The sequence below is a fragment of the Saimiri boliviensis genome, chromosome 9 (assembly GCF_048565385.1).
Source record: "Saimiri boliviensis isolate mSaiBol1 chromosome 9, mSaiBol1.pri, whole genome shotgun sequence".
Lineage (NCBI taxonomy): Eukaryota > Metazoa > Chordata > Mammalia > Primates > Cebidae > Saimiri > Saimiri boliviensis.
In genome coordinates this window covers 19129674-19148778 of record NC_133457.1, presented here as the reverse complement: position 1 = coordinate 19148778, position 19105 = coordinate 19129674, and the positions used below count along the sequence as shown (strand labels likewise).

General features: G+C 42.7%; 1 protein-coding gene across 2 annotated transcripts in view; it reads left to right on the top strand.

Annotated features, from left to right (window-relative positions):
* The window catches only part of C9H3orf33 (chromosome 9 C3orf33 homolog), a 29528-nt gene extending 18512 nt beyond the window's left edge, over positions 1 to 11016 (top strand). For both annotated transcript variants that reach the window (XM_039480290.2, XM_074405531.1), the window contains exons 4-5: positions 5865 to 6025; positions 10020 to 11016. In XM_039480290.2, coding sequence (XP_039336224.1) covers positions 5865 to 6025; positions 10020 to 10421 — 563 coding nt within the window. In that variant the 3' untranslated portion in view covers positions 10422 to 11016. The remainder of the gene's footprint in view (positions 1 to 5864; positions 6026 to 10019) is intronic.
* Positions 11017 to 19105: the final 8089 nt, after the last annotated feature.

Here is a 19105-nt window from a genome sequence, read left to right as displayed (position 1 = left end):
CCCAGGCTGGAGTACAGTGGCGTGATCATGGCTCACTGCAACCTCCACCTTTCAGGCCGAAGCAGTCCTCTCGCCTCAGCCTCCTAAGCAGCTAGGACTATAGGAGTGCATCATCATGGCTACTAATGTTTAAGTTTATTTATTGTAGAAACAGAGTCTCACTGTATTGCCCAGCCCTTCTTAAACTTCTGGGTTCAAGCCATTGGCGTACCTCTACCCCTCAAAGTGCTGGGATTACAGGCTGGGCCACTGCACCTGGCCAAGTTCTACCTTTTTGACAGAGTACTCTTGGCCTACTCCATTGGAGCCTAAGTTGCTCTCCCCTCCTAACCAGCATCTACTCTGTCATCCATCTGTTTTGAATTGGGCTTTATTTACTTACTTATTTTTGATGCTTACATAAAAGATTTATTGAAGGGCTGAGAAGATAGAGGGATTCACATAAAACTAAAAAATTCATAGATTAGAAATCAAAGGCCAGTTGTAGTGGTACATGCCCATAATACTAGCACTTTGAGAGGCTGAAGCAGGAGGATCCCTTGAGCCCAAGAGTTTGAGACTAGCTCTGGCAACATTGTGAGACCACGTCTCTACAAAAAAATTTTAAAAATTAGCGATGCCTTGTACCTGTAATCCAGCACTTTGGGAGGCTGAAGCGGGTGGATCACTTGAGTCCAGGAGTTTGAGACTAGCCTGGGCTACATGGTGAAACTCTGTCTCTACAAAAAACACAAAGATTAGCTGGGTGTGGTGGCATGGGCCTATAGTCCCAGATATTTGGGAAGCTGAGGCAAAAGGATTGCTTGAGCCCAGGAAGCAGAGCCAAGATCATGCCACTGCACTCCAGCCTGGGTGACAGAGTAAGACCTGATTTTAAAAAACTGACAAATAAACAAATAAATTAGCTGGGCATGATGGTGTGTGCCTGTTGTCCTGGCTACACGGGAGGCTGAGGTGGAAGGATTGCTTAAGACTGGGAGATTGAGGCTACAGTGAGCTGTGATCATACCACTGCACTCCAGTCTGGGTGGTAGACCAAAACCATGTCTCAACACGCAGACACACACACACACACACACACACACACACACACGGAGGTTGAGGGTACAGTGAGCTGTGATCATGCCACTGCACTCCAGCCTGGGTGGCAGAGCAAAACCATGTCTCAACACGCACACACACGCACACACACACACACACACACACACACACATACACTGGGAGGTTGAGGCTACAGTGAGCTGTGATCATGCCACTGCACTGCAGCCTGGGTGGCAGATCAAAACCATGTCACACACACACACACACACACACACACATACACACACGCACACATGCATGCACACCACACACACTGGTTCACTCCTGTAATCCCAGCACTTTGGGAGGCTGAGGTGGGCAGATAACTTGAGGTCAGGAGTTCAAGACCAGCCTGGCAATATGACAAAACCCCCTTTCTACTAAATGTACAAAATTAACCGGGTGTGGTGGCAGGGGTGTGGTGGCATGTGCTTGTAATTCCAGCTACTCAGGAGGCTGAGGCAGCAGAATCACTTGAGGCAGAGATTGCAGTGAGCCAAGATTGCACTACTGCACTCCAGCCTGGATGACAAGAAAGAAACTTACATGTTAAAAAAATAAAAGTAACACTTGCTTTTTCAAAAAAGCAATTTGTTTCTGGAAGATTTATTTTTAAAATCTTACTGATTACATTGTATTTTACATATTCAATGGAAAATTTGCTAATTTAAAGGAAATACAATGACCTTTGTCAAGTAAAGAATTAGGACATTAATACGTTATTAGATTAATGGACCATCCACTTCAAGTTTTTGGTTCCCAAAGCTTTGGTCTCAAAGACTGGGATCGACACAGGATATTTTGGTTCTGCTTTACCAGCCAGAGACCTTCACAGCTGGCAATGCCCCTGTCTGGACCTTGCTTGGTCCTGGGCTTGCCTCAGGAGGTACCCTACCCACTCAGCCCCAGGAGCTGTACTCGGCTTGCACCCTGGTCCATATCCTGTGCTCATTTACACTCCTCATTCAGCGGGTCCCGATTCTTGTCCCACATGCAAGAAAAATGAGGTTAGCTCACCACTGGTGGGTGAGAAAGGCAAATTTTATTGAGTGACAGAACAGCTCTCAGCAGAGAGGGTACCTGACTTCGGCAGCTCCACCCGAAGTCGGTAGTCCCCTGCCTGAAGACATGCAGTCTTGATGTGTGGCTGAATTTGGGGCTTTTTAGGCTCAGAATGCGGGAGTGCATGCTGATTGGTTTGTGATTATGCAAAAAAGTCTAAAAAAAAAGAGCACCACTAAAAGATGGGCACGACAGTGCGAAAACCAATTAGGGAATGTAGGTATATGTAAAAGAGGTGAAGGGTGGGGATCAATCAGAGGAAAGAGTGCCAAACAAGAAGAGAGTTTCTCCATCCAGTCCAAGGATTTATCTGAGACCTGTAGCTTGGTTTTCAGATTTTAAACTGTCTTTGGTTTGAAGGTCAGGTTTCAGGCACCTGCCCCTTATTGGCCTGGGAGTTTGGCTGCCTCCTGCTGCTACCAGGATGTCTTATTGGAAGAGGATTGGTGGTGTTGGCAACATTAAAGGATTGGAGAAAGACCTCAGAGTTTTCAGGCTTTCTGTAACTCACTATGTACTAATGATTTGACATCATTTAATCTTTGTTGGATGTACAGCCTCAATCTAATTTGTGTATTTGCTTACTGAAATACAAAGTTTTTGCTAAAAGTATGATCATTCTACAAATACTTTTTTCATCGTCTTCTTTTTTTTTAGAGACAGAGTCTCACTCGATTGCCCAGGCTGGAGTGCAGTGGTGCGATCTTGGCTCACTGCAGCCTCTACCTCCCAGGTTCAAGTGATTTTCATGCCTCAGCCTCACAAGTAGCTGGGACTACAGGCGCACACCACCACAGCCAGCTAATTTTTGTATTTTTTTTTTTTTTTTTGAGGTGGAGTTTCGCTCTTGTTACCCAGGCTGGAGTGCAATGGCACGATCTCGGCTCACCGCAACCTCCGCCTCCTGGGTTCAGGCAATTCTCCTGCCTCAGCCTCCTGAGTAGCTGGGATTACAGGCACGCGCCACCATGCCCAGCTAATTTTTTTGTATTTTTAGTAGAGACGGGGTTTCACCATGTTGACCAGGATGGTCTCGATCTCTCGACCTCGTGATCCACCCGCCTCGGCCTCCCAAAGTGCTGGGATTACAGGCTTGAGCCACCGCGCCCGGCTAATTTTTGTATCTTTGTTTGTTTGTTTGTTTTTTTGAGAGAGAGTTTCACTCTTGTTGCCAAGGCTGGAGTGCAATGGCACAATCTCAGCTCACTGCAGCCTCCACCTCCCAGGTTCAAGCAATTCTCCTGGTTTAGCCTCCCAAGTAGCTGGGATTACAGGCATGTGCCAGCATGCCTGATTAATTTTGTATTTTTAGTAGAAACAGGGTTTCACAATGTTGGTCAGGCTAGTCTCGAATTCCTAACCTAACCACCTTGGACTCCCGAAGCGCTGGGATTACAGTCATAAGCCATCACGCCTAGCTTTAATTTTTGTGTTTTTAGTAGAGATGGGGTTTCACCCTGTTGGCCAGACTGGTCTTGAACTCCTGACCTCAGGTAATCCACCCGCCTCAGCCTCCCAAGGTGCTGGGATTACATGTGTGAGCCACTGCACCCAGCCTTCTTGTTTATTTTGAGACAAGTTCTTGCTCTGGTGCCTAGGCTGGAGTGTAGTAGTGCAATCACTTATACTTGTTTTTTTTTTTTTTTCAGATGAAGTCTCACTTAGTCACCCAGGCTGGAGTGCAGTGGTATGATCTTGGCTCACTGCAACTTCTGCCTCCTGGGTTCAAACGATTCTCCTGCCTCAGCCTCCCAAGTAGCTCGGACTTCAGGCACCCGCCACCACACGCATCTAATTTTTAAAATATCTTTATTTTTAGTAAAGATGGGGTTTCACCAGGTTGGCCAGGCTGATCTGGAACTCCTGACCTCAGGTGATCCACCTACCTCGGCCTCCCAAAGTGTTGGGATTACAGGTGTGAGCCACGGCACCTGGCCACTTATACCTTTTGATGCTTCTCTGCTAAAATTCAAGGACAGCTTTTAAGAAGCCCATATCCTAAAGAAATTTTTATTTTTTAAAAATCAGGCCGGGCGCGGTGGCTCAAGCCTGTAATCCCAGCACTTTGGGAGGCCGAGGCGGGTGGATCACGAGGTCAAGAGATCAAGACCATCCTGGTCGACATGGTGAAACCCCGTCTCTACTAAAAACACAAAAAATTAGCTGGGCATGGTGGTGCGTGCCTGTAATTCCAGCTACTCAGGAGGCTGAGGCAGGAGAATTGCCTGAACCCAGGAGGCGGAGGTTGCGGTGAGCCGAGATCGTGCCATTGCACTCCAGCCTGGGTAACAAGAGTGAAACTCCGTCTCAAAAAAAAAAAATCAAATAATATAACAGTGTTCTAGAATATCTTCTTGAACTAAAGTATTATTTCTTTACTGAAGAATAGATGAATTTAACTTTATATTTTCAACCATTATGTAAGAGCTCAATGTATGTTAAATGTATAGTTTCTTTCTAAGACACTACTTTTTTTTTTTTTTTTGTCAGCTGTTATCCCTTTTTGGAACATTATAAACTTTTTCTTTTTTTTTTTTTTTTTTTGAGATGGAGTTTCGCTCTTGTTACCCAGGCTGGAGTGCAATGGCGCGATCTCGGCTCACCGCAACCTCCGCCTCCTGGGTTCAGGCAATTCTCCTGCCTCAGCCTCCTGAGTAGCTGGGATTACAGGCACACGCCACCATGCCCAGCTGATTTTTTGTATTTTTAGTAGAGACGGGGTTTCACCATGTTGACCAGGATGGTCTCGAACTCTTGACCTCGTGATCCACCCGCCTCGGCCTCCCAAAGTGCTGGGATTACAGGCTTGAGCCACCGCGCCCGGCACATTATAAACTTTTTCTAAAATAAAATCTTGTTATTAAAGTTAAATTGGTTAAAATTCTATCAAGTGTTTGAGTAAACAGGTCTTCTTCATATTATGCTACTTAGAATATAAATTGATAAAATCTTGTCTAAAAGTTAGTTTTGCATAATATATAAGCCTAACAGTATTGATGTAGATCAATATTTGTTGAGATGGGAAGAAATCTTTTAATAATTTAAATGAAAAACAGTTTCTGTGGTTATTTTGGTGGTAATAGCCCATATTATGAAACTGAATGTCTATAGCTTTATGTATGTATGTATAAAAATAAACATGGGAGGTTGAAAAAAGAAGGTTAAATAGGTAAATAACACTTCCTGTTCTAAAGCTTAGTGAAATGATTTTTGAAGGCTGGGTGCAGCGACTCACCCCTGTAATCCCAGAATTTGGGGAGGCTGAGGTGGGTGGATCACCTGAGTCCAGGGGTTCAAGATCAGCCTGGCCAACATCACAAGACCCTGTCTCTACTAAAAATGCAAAAATTAGCTGGGCCTGGTGGCGCATGCCTGTAATCCCAGCTACTCAGGATCCTGAGGCAGGAGAATTGCTTAAATTTGGGAGACAGAGATTGCAGTGAGCCGAGATTGCTCCACTGTACTCCAGCCTGGGTGACAGAGTGAGACCCTGTCTCAAAAGAAAAAAAAAAGAGAGATGCGTTTTTGAAATTACTGTGTTACATATATTTGTATTGTTTTAAAAGAAAACTTGAATATAGAAATAAGTGGGTCTACATTTAGAGAGACTGGGTATTTATAAATAAATATAATATATTTGTTTTTTGGAGGCCAAATGACTTTGGAATTTGCTTTTGCAACTTACTGTTAAAGCTGAACTTTTTTCTACCTAACCTTTTTAGAGGAGCCACATGGTGCTTTGCTGGTTAAGTTGGCCGGAGTAGAACTCACTGAAACTGGGAAGGCATGGTTACAAAAAGAGCTAAAACCTTCCCAATTACTATGGTTCCAACTTCTTGGAAAGGAGAATTCAGCACTCTTTTGCTATCTTTTGGTGAATAAGGTAAGCAGTGTGAAGACATAACTAGCAATATCTTATTCTGTTATTTATATGTAAACACTTATTTCATTAGAACTTTGATATATAATGGGACTGAATTTTTTTTTGCCTTTTTAAACTGCTACTGAGAGCGATTATGCATAAAGAACCAGGTGTTTTATATACAAATTTCATTTTAGTTATATATGTAATATATGTTCATTAGAGAAAAAATAGAAAATTAAAAAAACTTCAAATTATTATTAATTATTATTATTTTTTGAAACAGAGTCTTGCTCTGTTAACCAGGCTGGAGTGCAGTACCATGATCTTGGCTCACTGCACCCTCTGCCTCCCAGATTTAAGTGATTCTCCTGCCCTAGTCTCCCGAGCAGCTGGGACTACAGGTGCATGCCACCATGCCTGGCTAATTTTTTTTTTTAATTTTTAAATTTTTAGTACAGATGAGGTTTTGTCATGTTGGCCAGGCTGGTCTCGAGCTCCTGACCTCAGGTGATCCGCCTACCTCAGCCTCCTAAAGTGCTGGTACTACAGACATGAGCCACTGTGCCTGGCCATAAACTTCAAATTATTAATGACTCTGAATGTTGCCAATTCAGAGAGTATCATATATGTTTATTTATGTATGGGTATATTAAACATGCTTGTTACTAGAAACCACTTGTTGAGTGAGACTTGTCAGCTGGAAACTACAAAGAGCAAGGGTATTTTCTAAGGGTTTGCTCAGTTTGGTCCAACATGTTGTTGATGGTTCTGTGTTAGTGTATAAATCTTTGAACTGTAAAGTTGAACATTGTTAAGTACTAGTTCTAATCAGTGGTGAGTCATCTAAAGATGTTCCCTCAGAGTTTTCTTACCTTTGTGATTGGCCATAGCCATTGTATAACTGGAAATGACAGTTTCATCTTTGTTGCTGAATCGCTGTCCTGAACCCCTGGATGTGCCTTACTCCAGATTTCTTTGGTGGGCCATCAGATAGGTTTTCATACCTTGATCACTTTTACGATATTCAGCTCTTAAAATTATACTTATGAGCTGGGTGCAGTCGCTTGTGCCTGTAATCCCAGCAGCTCAGGAGGCTGAGGTGGGAGGAATGCTTCAGCCTACATAATCAAGACTGCAGTGAGCTATGATCGCACTAGTGTACTGCAACCTGGGTGACAGAGTGAGACCAGTCATTTAAATAAAATAAGATGTGGCTCAAGCCTGTAATCCCAGCACTTTGGGAGGCCGAGGCGGGTGGATCACGAGGTCGAGAGATCGAGACCATCCTGGTCAACATGGTGAAACCCCGTCTCTACTAAAAACACAAAAAATTAGCTGGGCATGGTGGCTCGTGCCTGTAATCCCAGCTACTCAGGAGGCTGAGGCAGGAGAATTGCCTGAACCCAGGAGGCGGAGGTTGCGGTGAGCCGAGATCGCGCCATTGCACTCCAGCCTGGGTAACAAGAGCGAAACTCCGTCTCAAAAAAAAAAAAATAAATAAATAAATAAATAAATAAATAAATAAATAAAATAAGATGATTAGAAACTTAACTGTTTTAATTCTTAAAAGCATTTTGAATTATTAATAGAAATCTTAATGAAATTCATTAATTTCTGCTTGTCCAGATGATATTCAGTGCTTTCAAAATAAGAATTATCTAAAAACTAATTGATTGAAGTATATTATATTTTAAAAGTAAGTTTATTATTTTAATATATTTTATATTTTATATTTAAGTTTAATATATTTTATATTTTAAAAGTAAGTATATTATATTTTAAAAGTAAGTTAAGGCTGGCTCACGCCTATAATCCCAGCACTTTGGGAGGCCGAGGCAGGTGGATCACGAGGTCAAGAGATGGAGACCATCCTGATCAACAAGGTGAAACCCCGTCTCTACTAAAAATACAATATAGCTGGGCATGGTGGCACGTGCCTGTAGTCCTAGCTACTCTGGAGGCTGAGGTAGGAGAATTGCTTGAACTCAGGAGGCGGAGGTTGTGGTGAGCCGAAATTGTGCCATTGCACTCCAGCCTGGGTAACAAGAACGAAACTTCATCTCAAAGAAAAAAAAAAAAGTAAGTTAATATGGGAGGCTGAGGCAGGCGAATTGCTTGAACCCGGGAGGCAGAGTTTGCAGTGAGCTGAGATCGTGCCATATTGCACTTCAGGTTGGGCAACAAGAGCAATACTCTGTCTCGAAGAAAAAAAAAGAAAAAGTACTTAATAAAGGCTGGGCACAGTGGCTCATGCCTGTAATCCCAGCACTTTATGAGGCTGAGGCCGGCAGATCATTTGAGGTGAGGAGTTCGAGACCAGCCTGGCCAACTTGGGTAAACCCTGTCACTACTAAAAATACAAAAATTAGCTGGACATGGAGGTGGGCACCTGTAATCTCAGCTACTCAGGAGGCTGAGACAAGAGAATCACTTGCACCCTGGAGGCTGAGGTTGCAGTGAGCCGAGATCGTGCCACTGCACTCCAGCCTGGGTGACAGAGTGAGACCCTGCTTCAAAAAAAAAAAAAAAAAAAAAAAAAACCAAAACAAAGTAAGTCAATACGAAGTTGTAGAAAACATCCCAAAGGCCTATAAAAATATCAGCTTTTAAGTTGAAGAGTATAATTACCAAAAAAGGAGATGATTATCATGATGATAAAGGTAGCAATTATGTGTATTTTGAGGGTCAACATGTGCCCACTGAGCTAAGGTGCCATGCTCTTATTGATGTCACTTATCTTCAGAACCACTTTACAGAGTTATTGCTTTTATTCCCACTTTCAGGTGGGACTTTTAGGGAAACTGATTGTCTTGGTCAGGGTAGCCAGGAAGAAGAGCCTGTATCCAAGTCCAACTTTTCCTGGCTCCTGAGCCTACATTTCATCTTATAAGCATATCTTTATTTTATCTTGCTTCCTAAACCACCAAACTATGCTATACATATAGAGTGATAATTTACTTCTCTGGTTTGAATTTTGCTAATGTGAGGTTGAATTTTAATTATTCTGAGTTTTGTTCAAGGGAATGAGCTTATAAGATTTGAAAGATTTAGAAAAATATAATTGCTTTATAACTGTTATTTGCTAAGTCCTTATCATGTACTAAAATTTTCTGAATTTGAAGGAACAAAGTCTTACAAAAAAAGATTAAAATCCCACAAGGGGGATTTAATCTTTAAAAGAACAAAAAGATTAAAATCCCACAAGGGGCCGGCCGTGGTGGCTCACGCCTGTAATCCAGGAACTTTAGAGGCCAAGGTGGGTGGATCACCTGAGGTCGGGAGTTCAAGACCAGCCTGACCAACATGGTGAAAGACTGTCTTAAAAAAAAAAAAAATCCCACAAGGATTGAAGAAATATCTAGGCAAGATCTCCTTTATACAGTGAATTACTGGGGAAAAAAACATCCCATTTATCCAGTTTCATTAGGAAGTGAGGTATTCCATGAATGAAATTTCCTGTAGGATGAAGACTCAAGGGCCAAGACTATGTTAATTACTTTGAGGAAAGTCTTTTAAAAATGTATTTATGTGCCAGTGCTGTCCAAAACACTGGAATTCTGAACCCAATTTAACAGTTCAGTGATGATTCAGTTCATTTTGCATCTGGCTACTTTTAATTTCGTTTCTCTTCATCTCTTAGTTTCTTTTGCTGTGTTCTGCTGTCACTGTGGCTATCTTGTGTGTCCCACCTCCCCTCCACAGAACCAAGAACAGACCAAAAACATACTTTTTGTACTTTATTACTTCCTCACGTCTTCGGGTTAGGAGAACAGTGAGTCTGTGGAGAATTCCATGTTATAAAAGAGTCACCTGATTTTGAGCAAGAATGTCTTCTAGTAATAAAAATCCTTACATTTAGCAAGAGCTGTTTCTGGGGACCCTTAGGAACCATTTTTGCCTTTTCTTTGGAGGACTAAAATTGCCGAATGACTGATTTTTAAGGTACATAAGATGTGATGGGTATAACAACACTTATCTTAAATAATTGGTTTGTATTATTTTTAAATTCAAGGGTAGATATTTCAACGTGAATCTGAATGAAGAAATTTTGAGAAGAGGCCTTGGCAAAACTGTTCTTGTTAAAGGGCTTAAATGTGATTCTAAAATCTTTTGGACAATTCACAGAAACTTACTTAAAGCTGAATTAACAGCCGTAAAAAAAGGAGAAGGAATATGGAAGGAAGACTCTGAAAAACAAAGTTATCTGGAAAAATTCAAAGATTCCTGGAGAGAAATATGGAAAAGGGACAGTTTTTCAAAAACAACAGGATCAGATTTCAACTTGAAAAAAGAAGGGTATTATGACAAACTTAGAAGGACTTATGAAATATGGAAAGACAATATGAACAACTACTCCTTAATATTGAAGTTCAGAGAACTTATAAGTCGCATACACTTCCGTAGAAAGGCGTGAAATATTCAAGAGATCTAGAGGTAACCTTCTCCAAAGAGTAAAATATGTAAGTATATGGACATTTTTCATTGACTCAGAATGGAAGTTTTACCAGCTAATCAAAGTATTAGTCTAATGGTATTTAAATATTAAAAAGAGATGATTATTATAATGTCAGAATTAATTTAAACAAATTATAATTAATGTAATATGTTTTTAGGGAAAGTGAAACACTTTGTAAGAAGTTAGTAGGCTGAATGATTTATGTATGTAGTGCTAATGTGCGAAGAGAAAGTTTAATTCTTGACCACTGTGTTGTCTTTAGTTATTTTAGCAGCCATATTGAATTTTTTTTTTTTTTTAGATGGAGTTTTTGTTCTTGTTGCCCAGGCTGGAGTGCAGTGGTGCAATCTCTGCTCACTGCAACCTCCGCCTCCTGGGTTCAAGTGATTCTCCTGCCTCAGCCTCCCAAGTAGCTGGGATTATAGATATGTGCCACAATGCCTGGCTAATTTTTGTATTGCCATATTGAATTTTTGTTTAAAGAAGATATATGTTTATTTTTCCAGTTTTATTACCTTTCACTATTTATAATAAAGGAATTCTTTATGCTTTATGTCTAAAGTGGCGTTTTTTTCTTCTAACTGCTTTCTAATTACTTGTGAATTTGAGGGCAGCGCCTCTTAGACCATTCCTTGTAATAAAGAATGGCTAATTTCTACCTGATGTTAGATGAGGGGGCTAATCCAGAGGACAAAAACAATGTACTAGCTGGACAAAGTGGCTCACACCTGTAATCCCAGCACTTTGGGAGGCTGAGGCAGACAGATCACTTGAGGTCAGGAGTTTGAGATCAAGGACCAGCCTGGCCAATATAGTGAAACCCCGTCTCTACTAAAAATACAAAATTAGCCAGATGTGGTGGTTCACACCTGTAATCTCTTGGTGTGAGCTACTTGGGAGGCTAACGCAGGAGAATTGCTTGAACCTGGGAGGTGGAGGTTGCAGTGAGCTGAGATCATGCCACTGCACTCCAGCCTGGGTGACAGAGCGAGGCTTCATCTCAAAAACAAATAAACAAAACAAAGTATACTGAGGATGGCAGCACAGAGGATAGAAAAACAGATGCCTTATGACATTGTTGAGCCCTTGAAGTAGCCAGTGCTTGAACTGCCTTGCTTCCCTATTTCTTTTTGTGTGAGATAGCAATTTAAAACAAAATTTAAAGCCGATTTAAGTTGGTTCTAGGATTTGACACACACAAACTAGCTGATAAAATCATCTTGACAATGTGAGCTGCTTTCTCCAGGCCAGCAATAATCCATCCACAAAGTCTACACAAGTTTTTTTTAATGGTTTATGACACTGAGAAAAGTCAGCTTTATCTAGTCCTGTTAGATGTTGACTCTTGTTAGAATCGATAGTACAGAATGAGAAGTATACTGCTGCTGCTGCCTGACTCCTTCTTAGAACATAAGAAAATGGATTCTGCAACCTTTAGAAATTAAACATTCATTTTTAATGAGGTCCCAAATATTCCAAAGATTTTGTGTGTGAATGTGGTTTTATTTTATTACCTTTCTTTGGAATAGGATAGGAAGTCACATGCTGGCTTTTATTTCCTGGTTTCTATGCCTCAATAGCTTTTTGTTTTAAGGGGATGTTTTATTTTTATTTACAGGCAAGTTAACAGAGTATATTTAAACTAGTTTGTGGCAAGCTCTTGAGCCTTTTTCATCTCCAATTTGGCATTGTGAATTGCAGAATTTGGACCTAAGTCATTGTCTCCCAGTGATGTCAGATCTTATCATAGATATCACTTTAGTTAGTTCTGATGGGCTCTACCAGCTCAGCCAGCATGCCACTATTTTCCAGTTAAGCCATATGAAAGTGAGACTGATGTAGGTCATTCTGTGACCTGATCTCTTTTATTATTATTATTTTATTTTATTAATTTTTTTTTTTTTTTGAGACAGAGTTTTTTTGCTCTTGTTACCCAGGTTGGAGTGCAATGGCGCGATCTCGGCTCATCACAACCTCCGCTTCCTGGGTTCAGGCAATTCTCCTGCCTCAGCCTCCTGAGTAGCTGGGATTACAGGCACGCGCCACCATGCCCAGCTAATTTTTGTATTTTTAGTAGAGACGGGGTTTCACCATGTTGACCAGGATGGTCTCGATCTCCTGACCTCGTGATCCACCCGCCTCAGCCTCCCAAAGTGCTGGGATTACAAGCTTGAGCCACCGCACCCGGCTTATTAATTTTTTTTTAAAAGCCTACAGCACCCGGTAGTCCTAGACAGTCTCCCATCCAAGTACTAACCAGGCCCATCCCTGCTTAGCTTCTGAGATCATATAGGACTGGGCCTGTGACCTGATCTGTCCTTTCCCTTGATGATGTAGTAGGGAACCCTGATTTTATGGACAAGGAGAGCAGTAATAAATTTAGGTCAAGGGGTCTCTTCTCATGTGCAGTCACCTTTACTGACTATTCTTGTTCTACACTTAGGTGATGGCAGTATTAACACCTACTTGAAGGTCATGTGGTCTCTGGGTGGAGAATTTCCATTGGCCAGCAGCTTTTTTTGGGCCAACATTCACTTTTCAGCTTTGTCTCTGGTCAGTATTGTAGACCAGCTTGTTGGATAACCCTGGGGCGAGCTGAACTGGGTAATTTGAGAAAAGCTAGATCTTTGTCACTGGGATGGTTATAACGGCCATCTGAAAAAGTAAAAAAGTTCCTATTAGGCTGGATATCTGATCAAAGCCCATGCTCTTTGCCTTTCTTACATAGAGGATTTACTACTTCTTGGTCTTGTTGGGGCTCAGAACATGACACCCCAAAATGTGGCACCTTGGCTTACTGAGCATTTTAAGTTGAAGGAAATTAAGAACACTGCAGGCCAGGCGCGGTGGCTCAAGCCTGTAATCCTAGCACTTTGGGAGGCCGAGGCGGGTGGGTCACGAGGTCAAGAGATCGAGACCATCCTGGTCAACATAGTGAAACCCCGTCTCTACTAAAAATACAAAAAATTAGCTGGGCGTGGTGGCACATGCCTGTAATCCCAGCTACTCAGGAGGCTGAGGCAGGAGAATTGCCTGAACCCAGGAGGCGGAGGTTGCGGTGAGCCGAGATCGTGCCATTGCACTCCAGCCTGGGTAACAAGAGCGAAACTCTGTCTCAAAAAAAAAAAAAAAAAAAAAAGAACACCGCAGAAGCAGTGTTGAAGCAGGCCATAAAAGAGTTCTCTGACCTGCCTCTCTTGAAAGTAGGTGTGAAGACCCTCATTTCAAAGGGAGCCTGCTTTATACCCAGAGACCAAGAAGTATCTGAACAAATAGACCTTATTCCCCCAAGTCTATTTGTTTGTTTATTTATGTATTTATGTACTTTTATTTTTGAGACAGAGTCTTTCTCTGCCACCCAGGATGGAGTGCAATGGCACAATCTTGGCTCACTGCAACTTCCACCTCCCCAGTTCAAGGGATTCTTCTGCCTCAGCCTCCTGAGTAGCTGGGATTACAGGCATGTGCCACCAAACCCAGCTAATTTTTGTATTTTTAGTAGAGATGTTTTGCCATGTTGGCCAGGCTGGTCTCAAACTCCTGACCTCAGGTGATCCAACTGCCTCAGCCTCCCAAAGTGCTGGGATTGCAAACAGGCGTGAGCCACCGTGCCTGGCTAGCTCCCCCAAGTTTAATACCATTAGGTCATACCCTTTGGTCCTCTGCATGATTGTCCATAAATATACATAGTATTTTTCTGTTTTTTTGAGTCTTCATTTCTGATGGCTCTTGTGTCATGTAAAATTTATATTAAATAAAATTTTATAGGTTTTCTCTTGTTAATCTGTCTTTTATGAGGGGTGTCAGTTGTGAACCCTGCAGTGGGTGAGGAAAAGATATTACAATTTTCCCCTACAATCTTGTCATTAGAACTACAGGGTCCATGGCCACTTTATTTTCCTTTCGGCCTTCTTTTCTTTTGGTACCTTGGGTACCCAGAGTCTTTCACTTTTAAAATATATTTCTATCAAATGAATTTAGTTTTTTATTTCTAAAGGATTGGATTTTTTGGTCCTTTTCCGTCTCTTTTTGATTAATGTTTCCTTTTGCGGGAGTTTTCGTTTTCCATTTATGCTTTTTTAAAATTTGAGACAGAGTTTCACTCTGTCACCCAGGCTGGAATACAGGGGTGTGATCTCGGCTCACTGCAGCCTCAGCCTCCTGGTTTCAAGCGATTCTCTGGCCTCAACCTCCCCAGCAGCTGGGATTACAGACCACCATACCTGGCTAATTTTTGTATTTTTAGTAGAGATGGGGTTTCACCATGTTGACCAGGCTAGTCTTGAACTCCTGACCTCAGGCAATCTGCCTGCCTTCGCCTCCCAAAGTGCTGGGCGTGAGCCACTGTGCCAGAAACACGTATATTTTTACACTAAGTGATGGGCATGTCGGCTCTTCTCCAGGCACTCCCTCTCTCTTGCCTCACTCCTTAAATCATGCTTCTTTCTCCTTGTCTCAGGAAAATGAAGTGTTGGCAGGTCCATTAGCTTAGCCCTCAGTCTTGTAAAAAGGGAAGGAAAGTGCTAATGTCAAATCTCCTCCCCCATATGAAAGGGAAAGGGAAGGGATGGTTGCTGCTCATAGACTCTAACTTTTCAACTCCTCCTTACTCCCAGACCTCTTCTCATAGCTGGTACTTGTGAAACCTAAATCAGCTTGACTTTTCTCACCTGGGGAAACCTGGGGCTACTGCTGCCTAAATATTGTCTTCTCAAAACTTGGCTCAAAGGAAAATTAGAGCCATGGATCTCAACAGTGATGCTCTTATGCCTGCTATATCTGGTAACTCCCAGAGTCTAGCAGAGACCCCAGTCAGTACCTCACACTAACTTAGTACACTAGCTAAACCTGCTTTTAGAGAATTAACTGCACTGGGCATGTGGCTCATGCCTGTAATCTCAGCACTTTGGGAGGCTGAGGCAGGCAGATCACTTAAGGTTAGGAGTTCGAGACTAGCCTGGACAACATGGTGAAACCCCATATCTACTAAAAATACAAAAATTAGCTGGGTGTGGTGGCAGATACCTGTAGTCCCAGCTGCTCAGGAGGCTGAGGCAGAGAATCGTTTGAACCCGGGAGACAGAGATTGCAATGAGTCGAGATCACGCCATTGCACTCCAGCCTAGGCGACAGAGCATTTCAAAAAAGGAAAAAAAAGAGAATTAAGTGCAATCTGAGCCAGACAGATAATGTTATGCAGGAGTTTTATCCTCTTCTGAATTGCTCCAGCATCATTTGGCTCCTCAAAAATGCAAGGATTGCATCTTTAAGCTATGAGACCCTCCCTTGGGTACAAAACTCAATGTGCTGTCAAGGGACATTTGTTGACACAGTTTGTCCCAAATCTGGTGGTTACATGTGCTAGCTACCATTTGTTAAAGTAGGCAGATAGCCAGAAGTGAGCAGGAAAGGGAGCTTCTCTGAGAAAAGAAGTCCTGGAGATGCTACCCACTAATAATCAGTACTGCCAACTGACAGTCAGCAAAAAAGAAAAACAGTGGCTACACTGGCTACTTCTGGCCTTGTGGTTGGGCTCCTCCGTTCCTAAAGGCCATATAAGGTCCAAGCCAGAGATAACCATGAGAGAAACTTTCCCTGATGATGAGCATGTGCACTTCTCCAAGAACTCACCCTAGAGTAGCCTTTTGCTCATTATAACAGTTAAAAACCACACTCCTGGGTGGAGATTTTAAATGCTAATGATACATGCAACGTGTGTGCTAGCATGTACAACCACAGAGCATGCAAGCCCAAAGAGACCTCCTGAAGCATGCTTAGGAGTAACATTCCCCTCACACCCCTTTGTGAATAATCATGTAAGATTCTCGTAAAGAGAAGCCTTCAGCACTAGCTGCTGCTGACTTTTTGTTGTTGTTGTTGAGACGGAGTCTTTCTCTGTCCCTCCAGCTGGAGTGCAGTGGTGCAATTTTGGTTCACTGCAAACTCTGCCTCCAGGGTTCAAGTGATTCTCCTGCTTTAGCCTCCCAAGTAGCTGGGGCCACTACCATACCTAGCTAAATTTTTGTATTTTTAGTAGAGACAGGGTTTCACTATGTTGGCCAGGCTAGTCTTGAATTCCTGACCTCAAGTGATCCGCCCATCTTGGCCTCCCAAAGTGCTGGGATTACAGGTGTGAGCCGTGGCATCTGGCCTGCTGCTTGCTTCTTCGTTCATTATGTACTGTCTCTTTAAGTAATTATTGCTACTACTATTCTTCTAGCCCAAGCAAACTAAAGCTGTTTTTCACTCCTCTCTAGGAGTGTACTTTATCCTCCTTCAATAAAGTCTGCTACTTAACCCTTGCTATATATCTCTTGGCTGAATTTTTTCTTCCAAGTTAAACAAGAACTGAGGATTCCCGCACTTTCTGGTAACACATTGACAGTGGCTTTTCTTTTTTTTTTTTTTTCTTTGAGACGGAGTTTCGCTCTTGTTACCCAGGCTGGAGTGCAATGGCACGATCTCGGCTCACCGCAACCTCCGCCTCCTGGGCTCAGGCAATTCTCCTGCCTCAGCCTCCTGAGTAGCTGGGATTACAGGCACGTGCCACCATGCCCAGCTAATTTTTTGTATTTTTAGTAGAGACGGGGTTTCACCATGTTGACCAGGATGGTCTCGATCTCTCGACCTCGTGATCCACCCGCCTCGGCCTCCCAAAGTGCTGGGATTACAGGCTTGAGCCACCGCGCCCGGCTGACAGTGGCTTTTCATAAAGAGACTACATGGTTCAAAAAAACAAGAAACAGCAGTGTTCCAGACATTCAGGGCATCAACAGAAATAGCACTGCTTAGCCACCGTTAAAAGAGATGACAGGGCCAGGCGCAGTGGCTCATGCCTGTAATCTCAGCACTTTGGGAGGTCGAGGTGGGTGGATCACTTGAGGTCAGGAGTTCCAGACCAGCCTGGCCAACATGATGAAACCCCATCTCTACTAAAAATAAAAAAATTACCCAGTTGTGGTGGTGTGTACCTGTAGTCTCAGCTACTCCAGAGGCTGATGCAGGAGAATTCCTTGAACCCAGAAGACAGAGGTTGTAGTGAGCCGAGATCATGCCACTGCACTCCAGCCTGGGCAACAGAGACTCCATCTCAAAAAAAAAAAAAAAAAAAAAAAAGATGACAACTGTACTAAGGGAGTGGCTACCCTGCTGGGATAGTGGAGGAGGAGCTGGTTTCCTAGGAGATGGTTTCTTCATAATATGGACTTTTTCTAAAATCACTACCAAGGCAGCTATTTCTATGAAGACAAATCACAGGGAGAAAGTAATACAAATTTATTAATATGAAAAGCCTGAGAAAATAAACTCGAGATTAAAAATTTAAATGGTTAAGGCTAGGTGTGGTGGCTCATGCTTGTTTGTAATCCTAGCACTTTGGGAAGCCAAGGCGGGTGGGTCACCTGAGGTCAGGAACCAGCCTGGCCAACATGGTGAAACCCTGTCTCTAACTAAAAATACAAAAATTAGCCGGGTGTGGTGGTGGGCACCTATAATCCCAGCTACTTAGGAGGCTGAGGCAGGAGAATCACTTGAACTGGGGGGGTGGAGGTTGCAGTGAGCCAAGATCATGCCACTGCACTCCAGCCTGGGGAAAGCTACCATTCATTAGCCAGATATTTTAACATTTTGCAAATTATGATTAGGTGGTATTGTACTGAGATACTGATAACTTGAGTTCATTATTATACTTCAGGAAAAAAGGTAGGCTTTATCTAGTAAGTAAGTGGGTGGGATTACACAATTACAATCCAAAAAGCCCATTCACTTGTTTGAAATCTCTGAGAGGTATTCCCTTTTGGTCGGGTCTAGAGGTGGTTCCTCATGGTCTGGAACTTTGAGACCAAATGTTAATGCATCCAGTATACAATGTGAGGGAAAATAGGATGTCAGTAGTCCACAGCTATGTCTTATCCTGCTGGAGAGGAATAATGATAGCTCCTGGTCCTAGTTGTGTGTGTTTCTTTGGCAGACCGTCTGGGTGCTTCAGTTCTGTTCTCTGTAAGAGCATCCTTATCCTCCATGGCCTCTTCAAAAACAGCCATTGGAGCAGATCCACCTTTTGAGATCTGAACATCTCTTTCTGTTGATGTGGGTTGAGAAGCCTGAGAATGGCTAAAGGGTTAAGAATCACAGGACATTTATTCTTCCAGAGACCTTGTATGGTTTTGAGATTTACCAATTTACAGGGCAGGATGTAGGTCTTTGGGGATCTTTTGATCTCTCTTGGTTCTGTTCTAAGTATTATTACTTTGCTTCTTTTTCATTTTTAATGAACACATTAGAACATTGTTTTTCTTCCTTTTTTCTTTCTTTTTGGGACAGTGTCTTGCTCTGGCGCCCAAGTTGGAGTACAGTGTCACGATCTCAACACATTGCAACTTCTACCTCTCAGGCTTGGCCTCCTAAAGTGTTGGGATTACAGGCGTGAGCCACCGCACCTGGCCACACACTGTTTTTCTTCTCTTTCCCTCCCCTCCGCCTCCCTTTCCCTTCTACTCCCTTTCTCCTTCCCTTCCCTTCTCTTTTCGAGACAGAGTCTTGCTCTGTTGCCTAGGCTGTAGTACAGTGGCGTGGTCTTGGCTCACTGTAACCTCCACCTCCCAGGTTCAAGCAATTCTCCTGCCTCAGCCTCGTGAGTAGCT